At 34.1% G+C, this 12,797-nt stretch overlaps 1 protein-coding gene across 2 annotated transcripts in view; it reads right to left on the reverse strand.

Annotated features, from left to right (window-relative positions):
* ANKRD13C (ankyrin repeat domain 13C) overlaps positions 1–12,797 on the reverse strand; it is a 98,350-nt gene that overhangs the window by 25,860 nt on the left and 59,693 nt on the right. For both annotated transcript variants that reach the window (XM_082686462.1, XM_082686463.1), the window contains exons 7-9: positions 12,315–12,459; positions 7,175–7,306; positions 4,023–4,184 (exon numbers count right to left, since the gene is read on the reverse strand). In XM_082686462.1, the coding sequence (XP_082542588.1) occupies positions 4,023–4,184; positions 7,175–7,306; positions 12,315–12,459 (439 nt within the window). The remainder of the gene's footprint in view (positions 1–4,022; positions 4,185–7,174; positions 7,307–12,314; positions 12,460–12,797) is intronic.

The raw sequence follows: 12,797 nt of genomic DNA on the forward strand, positions 1-12,797 counted from the left end.
CAATAGTTCATTTTTGCCTTTGTTTCCCTTGCCTTTGGAGATGTGTCTAGCAAGAAGTTGCTGTGGAAGAGATCACAGAGGTTGCTGTGTTCTCTAGGATTTTGATGAATTCCTGTCTCACATTTAGGTCTTTCATCCATTTTGAGTCTATTTTTGTGGGAAATAATTAGTTTTAGATGAGGTCGTAAGGGCAAGACTCACATGATGGTATTTCTGTTCTTCTAAGATAAGGAGCGAACAGAATGAACAGAGTGTTCTCCCCCACCTAAGAACACAGCAAGAAGTCAGCCATCTGTAAGTCAGTAAGAAAACCCATATCCGGAAAGCAAACAGGCCAGCATGCTTATGTTCTTGGTCTTTCCAGGTTCTAGAACTGTGAAAAATATATTCCCATGGTTTAAGCCATCCAGTTTCTGGTATTTTGTTATCCATATAAGAGCTAAGTAAGACACTATCAGAAATAGTAAAATAAATAATAAAAAAATAATAAAAACCAAAAAAAGAATGGGTAAAATAAAAATTGTGACAATATCAAGTGTCGGAAAGGATGAAAGAAACAATCGTTCATACGCTGTTTCCAAGAATGGAAAATATAAAACATTCTGGCAGTTTCTCACAAAACTAAACATACAACCCAGCAACTATACTCTTAATTGTACTTGAACCTGAGTGCAGAACCCTCCCTTCACCCCCATCATCCCAACCCCAAGCCCAACCCCGGAAGCGAGGGATGTGAACTCTTCATTATGGAGGAAGTTCTGGATGGAACAGAGCAAAGACAGTATCTGGGCATTCTAGAGATGAGTATTGAAAAAGGACTTCAAAACCACCTACAATTGACCTCAATCTGTACTTTTTAATTAATTCCTTCTTTCCAGTTATCTTAACTCAGACAAAACAAAAACAAAAACAGAAACAAAAAAACAACAAAAAAAAAAACCTACAGGCAAAGGATACCTTGACAGAAACCTTGACAGAAACCCAGTAAGAACTGCCCCAACACCAGCAAGACCCTGCATGACTGACTCCAGAGCAATGATCAACCTGACCCTTACTGTCCAGCAGATATACCCACATACCTTTGTCCCACATTTTCCTTACAAAAACCAGGAGTATTTTCAGCACTTTGCATAGTCTTCGAGACATCAGTTAGCTATCTTCCTAGTGTTGGCCTCACCAAAATAAAGTCTTTTCTTATTTCACCACCACTTGTCTATCTGCCTTTGGATCTTGCCAATGGCAAGTGGCTAGCTGAACCTGGTTTGTTTGGGACCCCACAGAACAAGTGCTCTTGCTTGGGCCAAATTACAGTATGAATGGTACGCAGAGTAGACAAATCAGACAACTGGCATGAACTGTCTTCTAGAGCCACTAGGGCAGTGAGGCACACAGGGTACTACAGCCTACTCCCCAAGGGTCCCTCTGCCCATTTACTCCTCAAGCACACACACAAGCAGCCAGCTTCATGCATTCCCAAAGAGCATTTATCCCAGAGAAATAAAGACTTACGTTCACACAAAAACCTGTATGTGAACATTTTTGGCAGCTTTATTCATAAAAGCAAAACTGGAAACAACCCAAATGTCCTTCAACAGGTAATAGTTAACCAAACTATGTACAATCATAACATGGACTACTATGCAGCAGTAAAACCAACAAACTATTGATTTACAACTGGGAAAAATTACCAGGGAATTAAGCTGAGTGGGGTGGGGGGGGGGCAATCTCAAAGGGTTATACACAGTACTCTTGAAATGATAAAATTTTTAAAATGGAGAAATAGATTAATGGTTACCAGGGATAAAGGACAGGAAAGGCACAAAAAGGCAAAAGGTATGCCTACACAAGGGGAATAGGAGGAATCTCATGGTCAGGGACACGTTTTATATCTTGACTATAAATGCAAATACCCTGTTATGCTATTATATTACTGTTTTGTAAAACGTTACCATTTGAGGAATCTGGGTGAGGTATATATGTAGAATCTCTGTATTATTTCTTATGACTATGTATGTGAACCTATAACTATCTCAAAATTAAAAGCTGAATTCAGCTTTTTATGTAAAAACTGACTGATCTATATATTCAAAATCATCCTAATCAAAATCCTACCACGTTTTTCATCTTTTGTAGAAACTGATGAGCTGATTTTAAATATTCATGAAGAACTATACAGTTCAAAAGGCTATGCTTAACAGAGGAAATGTTTCCTTTGATTTCTGCGTAGAAATTAAAAGGTTAACGAGTAAATTTATTTCATATTATTTTGTTCTATTATATACTCAGTTGGAATTAAACTATGTTTTAAGTTCAAAGTTCAAAACTACTGCTGATTAAAATGCCATTTAAAGGCCCTATTAACAAGTAGGTGCATCAGGTTATAATCTCTGCCCTAAAGGAAATCATGTTGCGTACTATTAAGTTTAAATGTAGATAAATCAGACAACTGAAGACAAATGGCAAATGGCCCATGAAATTCTATTTTATAAAGTTTTATTTCTATGTATTCATCCCCAAATAGTTTATTGCCAAACTTAAACAAAGGCAGCAATAACTACCACCACAACAAAACCATTTTTAAAAAAAACAAGTCCAATAAAATTTTAATCACAACGCAAGTCCAAATAAATGGACTTTTGTCTGGTCAATGATGGGAGAGAGTAGCAGCTTTGTTAAAGACTAAGCTCAGCATTCCCTCTCTCAGTTCATCTGCATTTCTATTTCCTGAGCATATCGTGTCCTATATCTCTTACTGATCAAGAGATCAGTAAATACCAGAAGTCTTCCTGAAAATGAAGGCCTGTAGTGCTCTATCCCAGGAAAAAGAAAAAGGCGTACAAAGAGGATCTGGCATGAGGGGACAGGATCACACTACACTGGCATAATCACAACTTTAACATTTAATAAGGATTCTTAGACATTTTATATCCTACACTTATTTAACTAAACTACAGCTGTTACACTAAAAAAATGAACTTTCAAAACATTAAAATATTTTCCTGGCATTACCATGCATTAGCTGGAACCTGGCATATTGTTCTGAAAAGTTTATCTATCCCTAAAACATAATCTGGCACAATACCATAGGAAAGAAACTAAACATTCAAGGGATTCAAGCCTCCTCATAGTAACCTTTAATCTTTTTACTACTGTGACTCACATTTGACACTTCAAACCAGCACTCACACATATCCGTATTTATAAACACACACACCCCTAAAATATTATCTCATAAAGTAATGACCCATACTACATGTCATGTGTTCTGGTTTTACTCTAACATCTTCGTTGAGGTTCTAATTTTTTTTCTCTTTTAAAAAGGGTGGTCACAGCCCACTAAATTAGTGGGGTCCCTAAATTAAGAGGTCCCTATGCCACCTTTAATTTGTAAAACACTGCTATACCATTGTAATTAAATGTTAACATCTGGGAAATCTCGAAGAGTAATGAGAAATTCTTTGTACTTTTTTGTAAATCTAAAATCTAAAATTTTCAAAATAAAAAATAAATTTAATATCCCAGTGACGATGTCTCATATACCTTTGTATTTCCTAACTTCCCCTCCCCTTCCCCTACTGTCACACAATTTTTTGCATATAGCATGTTCTTAATATACACATGCTACACAAAACTTATGGGAAGGTATAGATTAGAAATGATTTCATAAGGGGAGTAAATCTTTGGCTGGGCCTTCAAAGCAACACAAGATTTCAGTTGGTGAAGTAGGAAAAAGAAGATATGCAAAGGGACACGGATTAAAAATTAACACTTGGTTTCATGCTTATAAAACAATTTATATCTATTAATTAAGACTCAAAGACCAATAATACATTAACGAAAAATTACCAAAGACCCTATTAAAGAAAAATAAAAGGTGACATATAGTAAAAAATAATAATAATAATAATAATTAATTAATTTTTAAAAAAACTGTGAGTGTACTTAGTGTACTTATATAAATTAACTGAGTGCCAGGAATGAAGTCTTATTAGAACATTATAAATTAGAAGTAAACATTATACCTCAAAATTCTGTTCCATTATGTTTCCACCTTTACTCAAACTCTCCATAATGGCCTTATTTCGAAGAATATCTTCTTCACTAAGATGTTCTCTTCTTTTTCTTGATTCTAAAACAAGTCCATTCACCAGATAAAAGTCTGCCAAAAAGTTTCCTACTCTCTCCTAAAATGAAATTAATCAAAATAATAAAATACTCAAATATTTCAAAATAATAAAATGAATTAAGTTTATCTTAGATTAAAAAGAAAGTTTCAAAGTAATATATACGTTTTTCCATAACATGTAACATAAATACTCCCTTTGGTAACTGAGCTTATCAAATTATCTTACATATTCTATTAAATTGAAAAATATTTAAACTATACATTTCACATTTGTAAATGAAAATTTTAAACACACAAGATGTATGGTAGTAAATCTGCAAATGAAATTAAATTTAAATAAAAATACCACATAGTATTCCTTTAGAATCTATTCCCAAGTAGCACGAAGCTATCTGAAAACTTTTTTAGCTGATATTCAATCATGAGTAACAAGGAGGGGTCAGGGATAATTACTGTTCCCATTTTATAGATAGAAAAAAAAGTAGAATAAAAAGAAATACTCTAATTCACATAGGAATCCCTAGCACAACTAGAAACAATTACCTGCTCCAATACTCTATTCTCTAACAAGATCTAACTTCAAGTTACGGTTGCTAGCTGCTTTCAATAAAGAAGAGAGAATGACAGAATAGTCTTGTTCACCAATACAATTACAATTAAGTGTTTACGTTATGGATTAGGATAAGGAAATGCAAGTGATATAAATGGTATCAAGGAAACAGCTGTTATTTCCTTTCAATGAAGACCTCCTTCAACATTAACCTTCAACCTTTTTCAAACCCATGGGAGGTCAGTTTCAAACACCTTGCTACAAAAACCATGATCAAAAGCTTACTGAAAACAAGCTTCCCATTTCTAACTACATGAAAATCACTTGGTCTCCATCTTACTGATGTTTTCTGGCATTCCAAAATTACATGTTTAGGGCTGTTTTCATGTCCATCTTGTTCTTGGTGGCCTTCTTACCAATCATCAAAAAATAAAGCATTCTGCACCTGTTTCTACCTATAAAATGGGAACCGTAAGTATTACTGACTCCCTCCTTACCTGTCAAAGATTTAAGAAGATCACCTAGACGCTGTTCAAGAGCTTTGAGCTGCTTAGCAGTAGCACTAGATGAATAGCAGCTTCAATTTTTATCTTCTCTTGAGGTGATCCTTCTAATGCTGTCCAGAAGAACAGAGTACAAATAAGACTTCAAGCCAACAAATGGATTGCAGTGTGGGAGCTTACAACTGGTAATCCTATACTATTTGCTGCCAAATATGTTTTGAAAATAAAGTTCATGAACCTACATCTAATAGTGAGAATTTATCTGTGGTTGAGAAATTCTCAGGAGGTAATTCTCAGTTTTTGAAATCTTATAATGAAAGAGAATTTATTAAAAGTAAATCATCATATCAATAAAAATCTTAGGTATATACATTTCATAATCCAACCATTCCACTTTTTGCTATCTATAAGAGACAATGCAAGGCCATATAAATGGATGGTAAATGCAATATTACTTGTAATAGCAGAAAACTGGGTACAATTGTGTGTCATTTATCACAATGTCCATAAATAAGAGACTAGATAAATAAACTACAATATATCCATACAATGGAATACTATGCAGTTGCCAAAAGGAATGAAGTGATACCACTGATAAGAAAAAATTTTCTAAACATACTAAAGAGTGAAGAACACAATATAACACTAGAAAAAATAAATATCAACAACTAAAGATACATATTACTATGGATACATATTTATGTATGCAGAGAATAAAAAATGATCTAGAGGATATACAAATGCATAATTCTCTACAAAGTACTCTGGTGACTGAGTTAGTAATAAGGAATCTTTTCATGTTTTTGTATGAGGTTGTGTGGTGATTAATTTTGTATAAATTTAACTAGACTATGGTGCCCAGTTGTCTGGTCTAACACTGCCTAGATTTTACTGTGGAGGGTTTTTTTGTGGGTTTTTTTTTATTATTTGTTTTTTGTTTTTTGTGTGTAATTAAACCCCTCCCACCTTCTTTCTCTATATCCAAATCTTTGTATATAGGTAGGTACATATGTATCTACATGTAGAGATATAGAGATATAGAAAGAGAGTGATCTCCTACCAATTTCCTCCTCAGGGAACCCTAATAAAACCTATTTTGCTTTTCCAGTAAGAATATATTCATTTCTACTCTATGTAATAAAACATAATTTTTAAAACCCAACTGTTGAAAGCAGTAGATCTTGCCCTCACCTATGTGATTTCTTCTTTTTTTTTTTTTTTAAGATTTTTCTTTTAAGTAATCTCTACATTCAGTGTGGGACTTGAACTCCTAAGCCTAAGATCAAGAGTTGCATGCTCCACTGACCGAGCTAACCAGTTGCCTCTGTGATGACTTATTAATTGTATTTAAAACTTTATAAAATGCTTCTCTTAGATATATTTAAAAATTTTTAAATATATTTTGAATAGCCTTATATAACCTCTTGCTGGCAGATGAAATGGGAATTATGGAAAGAATTTACAATTCACAAATGAGGGAACCTCCATGGAAATTTAATTTAATGACTGTTATAGAAATGAAAGCTTATTTATTTTTTTAGAAACATAAGCTTATTTAATTCCAGTCATACGAATGGAATACTGAGAAACGGATACTGAGTGAGTAAATAGTTTTAAATATGTAAAAGTCTAAAAGTAGAAAAAAGAAAGGTTCAGGGAAACAAATTCAAAAGTGTATCCCTCTTTGTGGTCTTAAGGAATAAAATCATTAGAAAGGTAATGGAACCATGTTTCCCTGTGAATAACAAGGCAGCTGACAGCAAGAATGTTTCTCAACAAAAGTCAAATGAGCTAAACTTTCTCTCCTTGATTCTATAAGAATATCTTCTAACTCTGTAAACAACCATTATAATTCCCTATCTGGATTAAGGAGGAGGGAATAAACCATTGGGAGACAATTCAGTAAGCTACTTCTTCCACATTTCCACCACGTCATTTTGGTAACATGAAATACTGAGCAATTTTTAAAGTTGAAAAATCAAGATTTACACATACTGTTTTATCTTCCCGAAAAAGCCATCCTGTTTGGGCACGCGTGAAAGAAATTGATTTGGTTGATAAAGTTGCAGAGTAAATATCACTACTCATTAAAATGTCAACCTCTTCTTCTGTTTCCATCTCTGATTCCTGTAGTGGGGGTATAAGTTAAATATAAGAATCTAGGTTTCCAAAGGTTATTAGTACTACATATGAAAATATCAACAATTAAATGTTACAGATTTTAAAACCAAAAAGGACAGATTCTAAAAAATGTTAAGTCTTAATCTAAAAACCAATTATAGAAGTTTTAACTCTGTATCTCTAAATGAACTAGAATTATGGCTAATTATAAATCTGTAAATATGGGGCACATAAAATACAGTACTCTTATATTATTAAAGATAGGTCATGGAAACAATACTGGGTTACTGATTACAGAAATATAGAGTATGTAGAGCAATTTTAAAAGATTAAGTTGAGAGGTCTGAGACAAAATTCCCTTATCAAGATTTTCTTCAAATATAGATCAATCTTACTTTAACTCTTTTTCCTCCAAAGACCCACCACTATCATTTGAGCCTTCCTTTCCCAATAACTGTAAGTGGAAGGAATGGAAGGAGAAAGGAAGAAAAAGAGAGGAGAGAAGGAAAGAAGAAAAGCGATCATCTCTATATTCCTTATAGCAAGAAAGGGAACCCAAAAATAAAAAACCATAGTTTCAAAACATAATAATTAGTCTTGTTTCTGGTTTATCCTCTAAATATTTCCCAGTGCGGATATATAATAACTGATTAATAATTATTTTTTTAAGTGAGAAAAAAAGGTTTGTGCTTGCTTCAGAGATAGAAGACTAAATGATCAGGTACAGAAGGGTAAATGAGTAGGTATAAAATGAGGTTCTATTCTCTAATAGGCCAAGAAGAGAATCTCTGATACTTAGGACTACAGTGTCCTAAGGGGAAAGAAGGAGAAAAAAGCCATAAACTAGAGAAGTGACTAGGGAATAAGATATGACTAGAGGCTCTATTTCCCCTATCTCTAGATTTCTAGCTTCCCAAGAGGCCCATTTTCTATTCTTAACCACCAAACTTCACCCAGATATAATCTATTTCTGAACTTATAAGTCAATAGAAAAAAAAACAAAAACAAAACCACAGCAATACCCTGGGACTGGAACAGGGCCATTTCCTTCACCCTTACAAGTGAAGAATGAAAAATCCTGATATTAATGCTAAAGCTGTAAGAGGTGAAAATGTAGCTCCAATAACCAAACTAACTCTGAACACAGTTTTCTAAAGAAAAACTTTAGCTGGCATAGGTATAGAACTGTCAGGCATTCTGTTTCAAATATACTCTAAATCAATTAGAATTTCATGTATTAGCTTCGGAACAATACTATATACAACACTGTCTATGAAGAAATTTGCCTTAAGTTTCAAAGACGCTCTTTTTAAATAAACTTTTGCAACAGAACTCTTCTAAAAATCATAGACAGGCCATCTCCTAACCACATCATTGAAAAAGATCAATCGTTAATAACATTTGTTAAAGAAACATTTATTGAACAGTTATTATTTACGTATGTATATTAGAATAAACAATAACTATTCCCTGCCTTGAGGACTGATGCTCAAAATCAAGCTTTTCTATATTTTTTTAGGTATAAAACACACACACACATACACCCTAAATACCAATCCTTTCATAATTCCATTGCTACTTTAAGATTAGCTAATATTTACACTAGTAGCCTTACTCTCTGGCTTCTATTTCAATGCCATGCTTCTAGCTCACTTGTTGCCTAGTAGCTAACCTATTGTCTTTAATATGCAAGAGGTCAAATTATTTAATAAATTATCCAAGAGTCTAGAATAAAGGCTGGTGAACTATGGCCAGTAGGCAAAATCCAGTGTACTACCTGTGTTTATAAATAAATTGGAGTATAGCCACACTCATTCATTGAAATACTCTCTATACCTATTTTTAGGTTACTAAAAGCAGAGTTGAGTAGTTGTGACAGAGACCATCTGGCCCAAAAAATATATATAAATATCTAACATATTTACTCTTTCTCCCTTTACAGAAAGTGTTTGACAAACTCCAGCCTGGAATGTATTGATGCACTGTATTAGGTACCAGAGAATACAACTAAAGGAACCATGGGGAGCAGAGGAAGAATGCCACATAAATGAATATAGCATTAGAAGCACTATAGTACCAGATTCAGTAGGAGCATGAACAAAATAATGGTCACCTGGCAAAGGAGGAAGTAACACTAAGTAGATGCCCCAAAAGTATGAAGTACAAGAAGAAGAGCATTCCAGGAGGTGGAAACAATGTGAACAAAGGAATGAGGCTCTAAATGGCATAGCACATCTGAAAAACTGCAAAGAGCTCAGTATGAGGGTATCTAAGATAGTAAAATAAAAACAGGCTGGAAAAATAAGCAAAAGTCAGGTCACAGAGGGTTCCAGGTCATGTGAAGGAATTTGGATTTCATTCTTTAGGAAACAGGATCTTTTAAAGTATCATTAAAGAAGGCAGGTTTCATGAAGTTGCTTTCAATGTTCAATCTATCTCCAATATATGGGATGATTTAGAAGCAGACAAGAAGGGGACCAGGATAGTCATGTTTTGTTTTGGTTTGGTTTGGTTTTTTATAACTCTTTTTTTTAAGATTTTATTTATTTATTTGACAGAGAGAGATCACAAGTAGACAGAGAGGCAGGCAGAGAGAGAAGGGGAAGCAGGCTTCCTGCTGAGCAGAGAGCCCAGTGCGGGACTTGATCCCAGGACCCTGAGATCATGACCCGAGCCGAAGGTAGTGGCTTAACCCACTGAGCCACCCAGGTGCCCAATAGTCATGTTTTTGATGACCATTTTGTAACGGTCCGGTTGAGAGATAATGAATATCTGAATTGTGGCAGTAATGGTATGATTAAAAAGAGGTAATTATAAGACATTAGGGAGACAGAAAGGACCACACTTGTTCTAGGAAACATGGAATACAAGAAATATTTCAAAAATAACTCACAGTCTCCTGACTGAATAGAGAATGATGTCATTCATCAAACGAAGGACAATGGGAGAGAGGGCAGGTTTGGAGTTTAGAGGGGAAAAAAGAGAATTAAGTTTTAGATGAGCTGAATTTTGAGGTACCTGATATCCATTAGGAACTTACGTAGATAGATCTCCACTGAGAGATCTATCATCAACCCGTGGTAGGTGGCTCAAGATGTAGGAATAGACGAGATTATTCTGACGGTTTATCAAAATGAGAACCACATTGAGGGTACACCAATTTTCAAGAGGTGGCAGAGAAAAAGGAACAGGCAACAAAGAATAAGAAGAGAAGGGAAAAGATCGCTTGACCAAAGTCAAATCGTAAGGAAATTATAATTTTAAGAACTAAGTTTCCAATAATAGACCAAGAAGTCTGATAAAGACAGGATTGAAGTAAGTACATTGATTTTAGCAAATGACTCAAAACTAACATCATCTAAAACCTCAAACATATACATTCCAGATCTTCCAGTTCTATCTCTGGCACCACCATCATTCCACTCTTCAAGGCAGAAGCAATATACTTACCCTTAAATCTTTCTAATTCTTAATTTACTACATTCAAACTAGTACCAAATCACAATCTTTCATTCTAGTTTTTTTAGGTGTTCACTGTATAATCCTAGTCAAGAGCCTTATCACTTCTCAACTGTAGAACTGTAAAAAAATAAAAACTTCCATAAATTCCCTACCTCTAATCTCCCTATTTTCCCAACCCATCTTACATACTAGTTGTGTGAACTTGAAGATGTCATTTAACATCTATAAGCCTCAATTTTCTAATCTGTAAAATGAAGATAATAATATTATTTGCTCTGATAGATTAAAGATTTAATGAAAAAATCTGTAAAGCACTTAAATTACTTGAGGAGCCATAATTCTCTATTGCCAACTACAGCAGATTCTTTTATCTTATCTGGCTTTTAAAGCCTTCCACAAACCACATGCCCACTCTCAGTAACAGAAACCTTCACCACAGTCAGACCTCTTTTCTGTTTGTCAAACATACCATTCTCATTCCCACTTCCCTGACTTTATTCATCCTGTTTCCTCCACAAGGAATACCATCTTTTTCTTCTCCTCTTCCAATCTAAATCTTCATTGCTCACTGACAGGAAAGTATTTAGTAGTATACATACAATGTAATTAAAGTCTCATCAATAGGCATGGTAGTAGGAGGAGGGTCTAAAATAAGAGATATTAAGGAAGAAGCCACAGGATGTGGTGAATGACTATGTAGGGAAATGAAATGTTGAAAAACAAAACCAAAAGAAAAGCAGGGTGCCTGGGTGGCTCAGTCAGTTAAGCATCTGACTCTTGATCTCAGCTCAGTCTCAATCTCAGGGTCATGAGTTCAAGCCCCATGTTAGGTACCAGGAAAGAGAAGAGAAGAGAGGAGAAGAAAGAATAGAAAAGAACAGCAACAGTGGTAAAATAAAATGTTGATTTAAAAACATTTTTAAGGTTATCTATGATGTATAGATACAGGAAAAACTTTTTCTTTGGTTTATAGCAGGGCATTCAGGGAAAAAAGGATGAAGATAAACGTGTATATGATTTTGCCTGCTATACAGGCAATACAAATGGGGAGATACGACATAACAGAAGGAAGATATTTTTGTATTTTAAGAGGGAGAAGATAAAGCAGCCAAAAAGTTAAGGACAGTAAAAGAGTAAAAAAAGAGTACAGACGGACAGCCAAAAGAGATGTTGCTACTAAGGGGATGGAGATGGTCAGGAAGATTAAAAGAAGCTAAGGTAGCAAGATAATAAATGGTAAAAGGGCTGGCACAGGTGCAACAAATCAGAGCTACAAATGAGAACTAAAAGAAGTTGGAGTTCATTTAACTAGAAGATCATCAGTGAATTATGAGCAAATGGTCTCAATGGAAGGTCAGGATGAAGATCTGAATATTAAAAAACAAACAAACAAAAAAACCTTAAAGATATTAGTAAAGAAATGAAAGCACTGGGAATGAACCATCTCACCTATACTTTATGACTTTTAAAACAATTACATTGACGTTTGGTTGCATACATACATATTTTTAAAAAACCATTTAGAGAAATACTGACAAGATGACATGCTCACCTCATGGTGTATTCGCTGATAAACTTTTTGTTCATTGTCTAATACTACAAAAGATTCAGAGGGTGCCGCATCCCCATTGAAAATGAAGCTTAAATCCCCTCGTTGGCACTTCATGTCAGTAAAGTCTATGAGAGTAGTGTCAAGCCTGTGAAAGACGGATAGATGAGAAACCCGACAAATAAAATTTTGATAAAACTCTATGATAATTAAACAAGCTTTGTTGCTTGTTTAATTGATGCTAACACCATATTTCAAAGTCACACTTATAGTAAAAAGTTAAAGTATTTTATTTAAAAACACTGAAAGAATATTTAAATGTATAAATTTTATAGAAAGAATATTTCTATAGAAAGAATATTTAAATGTATAAATCTGTAAATGCATAAATTAAATTTTTCCTATGTTTAATTTCCTGAGTATATACTTTATTACTTAAACAAGAAAAAGATTGTTTCTACATTGGTCAAATATTTCCATAACTAT

The sequence above is a fragment of the Mustela nivalis genome (assembly GCF_964662115.1).
Source record: "Mustela nivalis genome assembly, chromosome: 10".
Lineage (NCBI taxonomy): Eukaryota > Metazoa > Chordata > Mammalia > Carnivora > Mustelidae > Mustela > Mustela nivalis.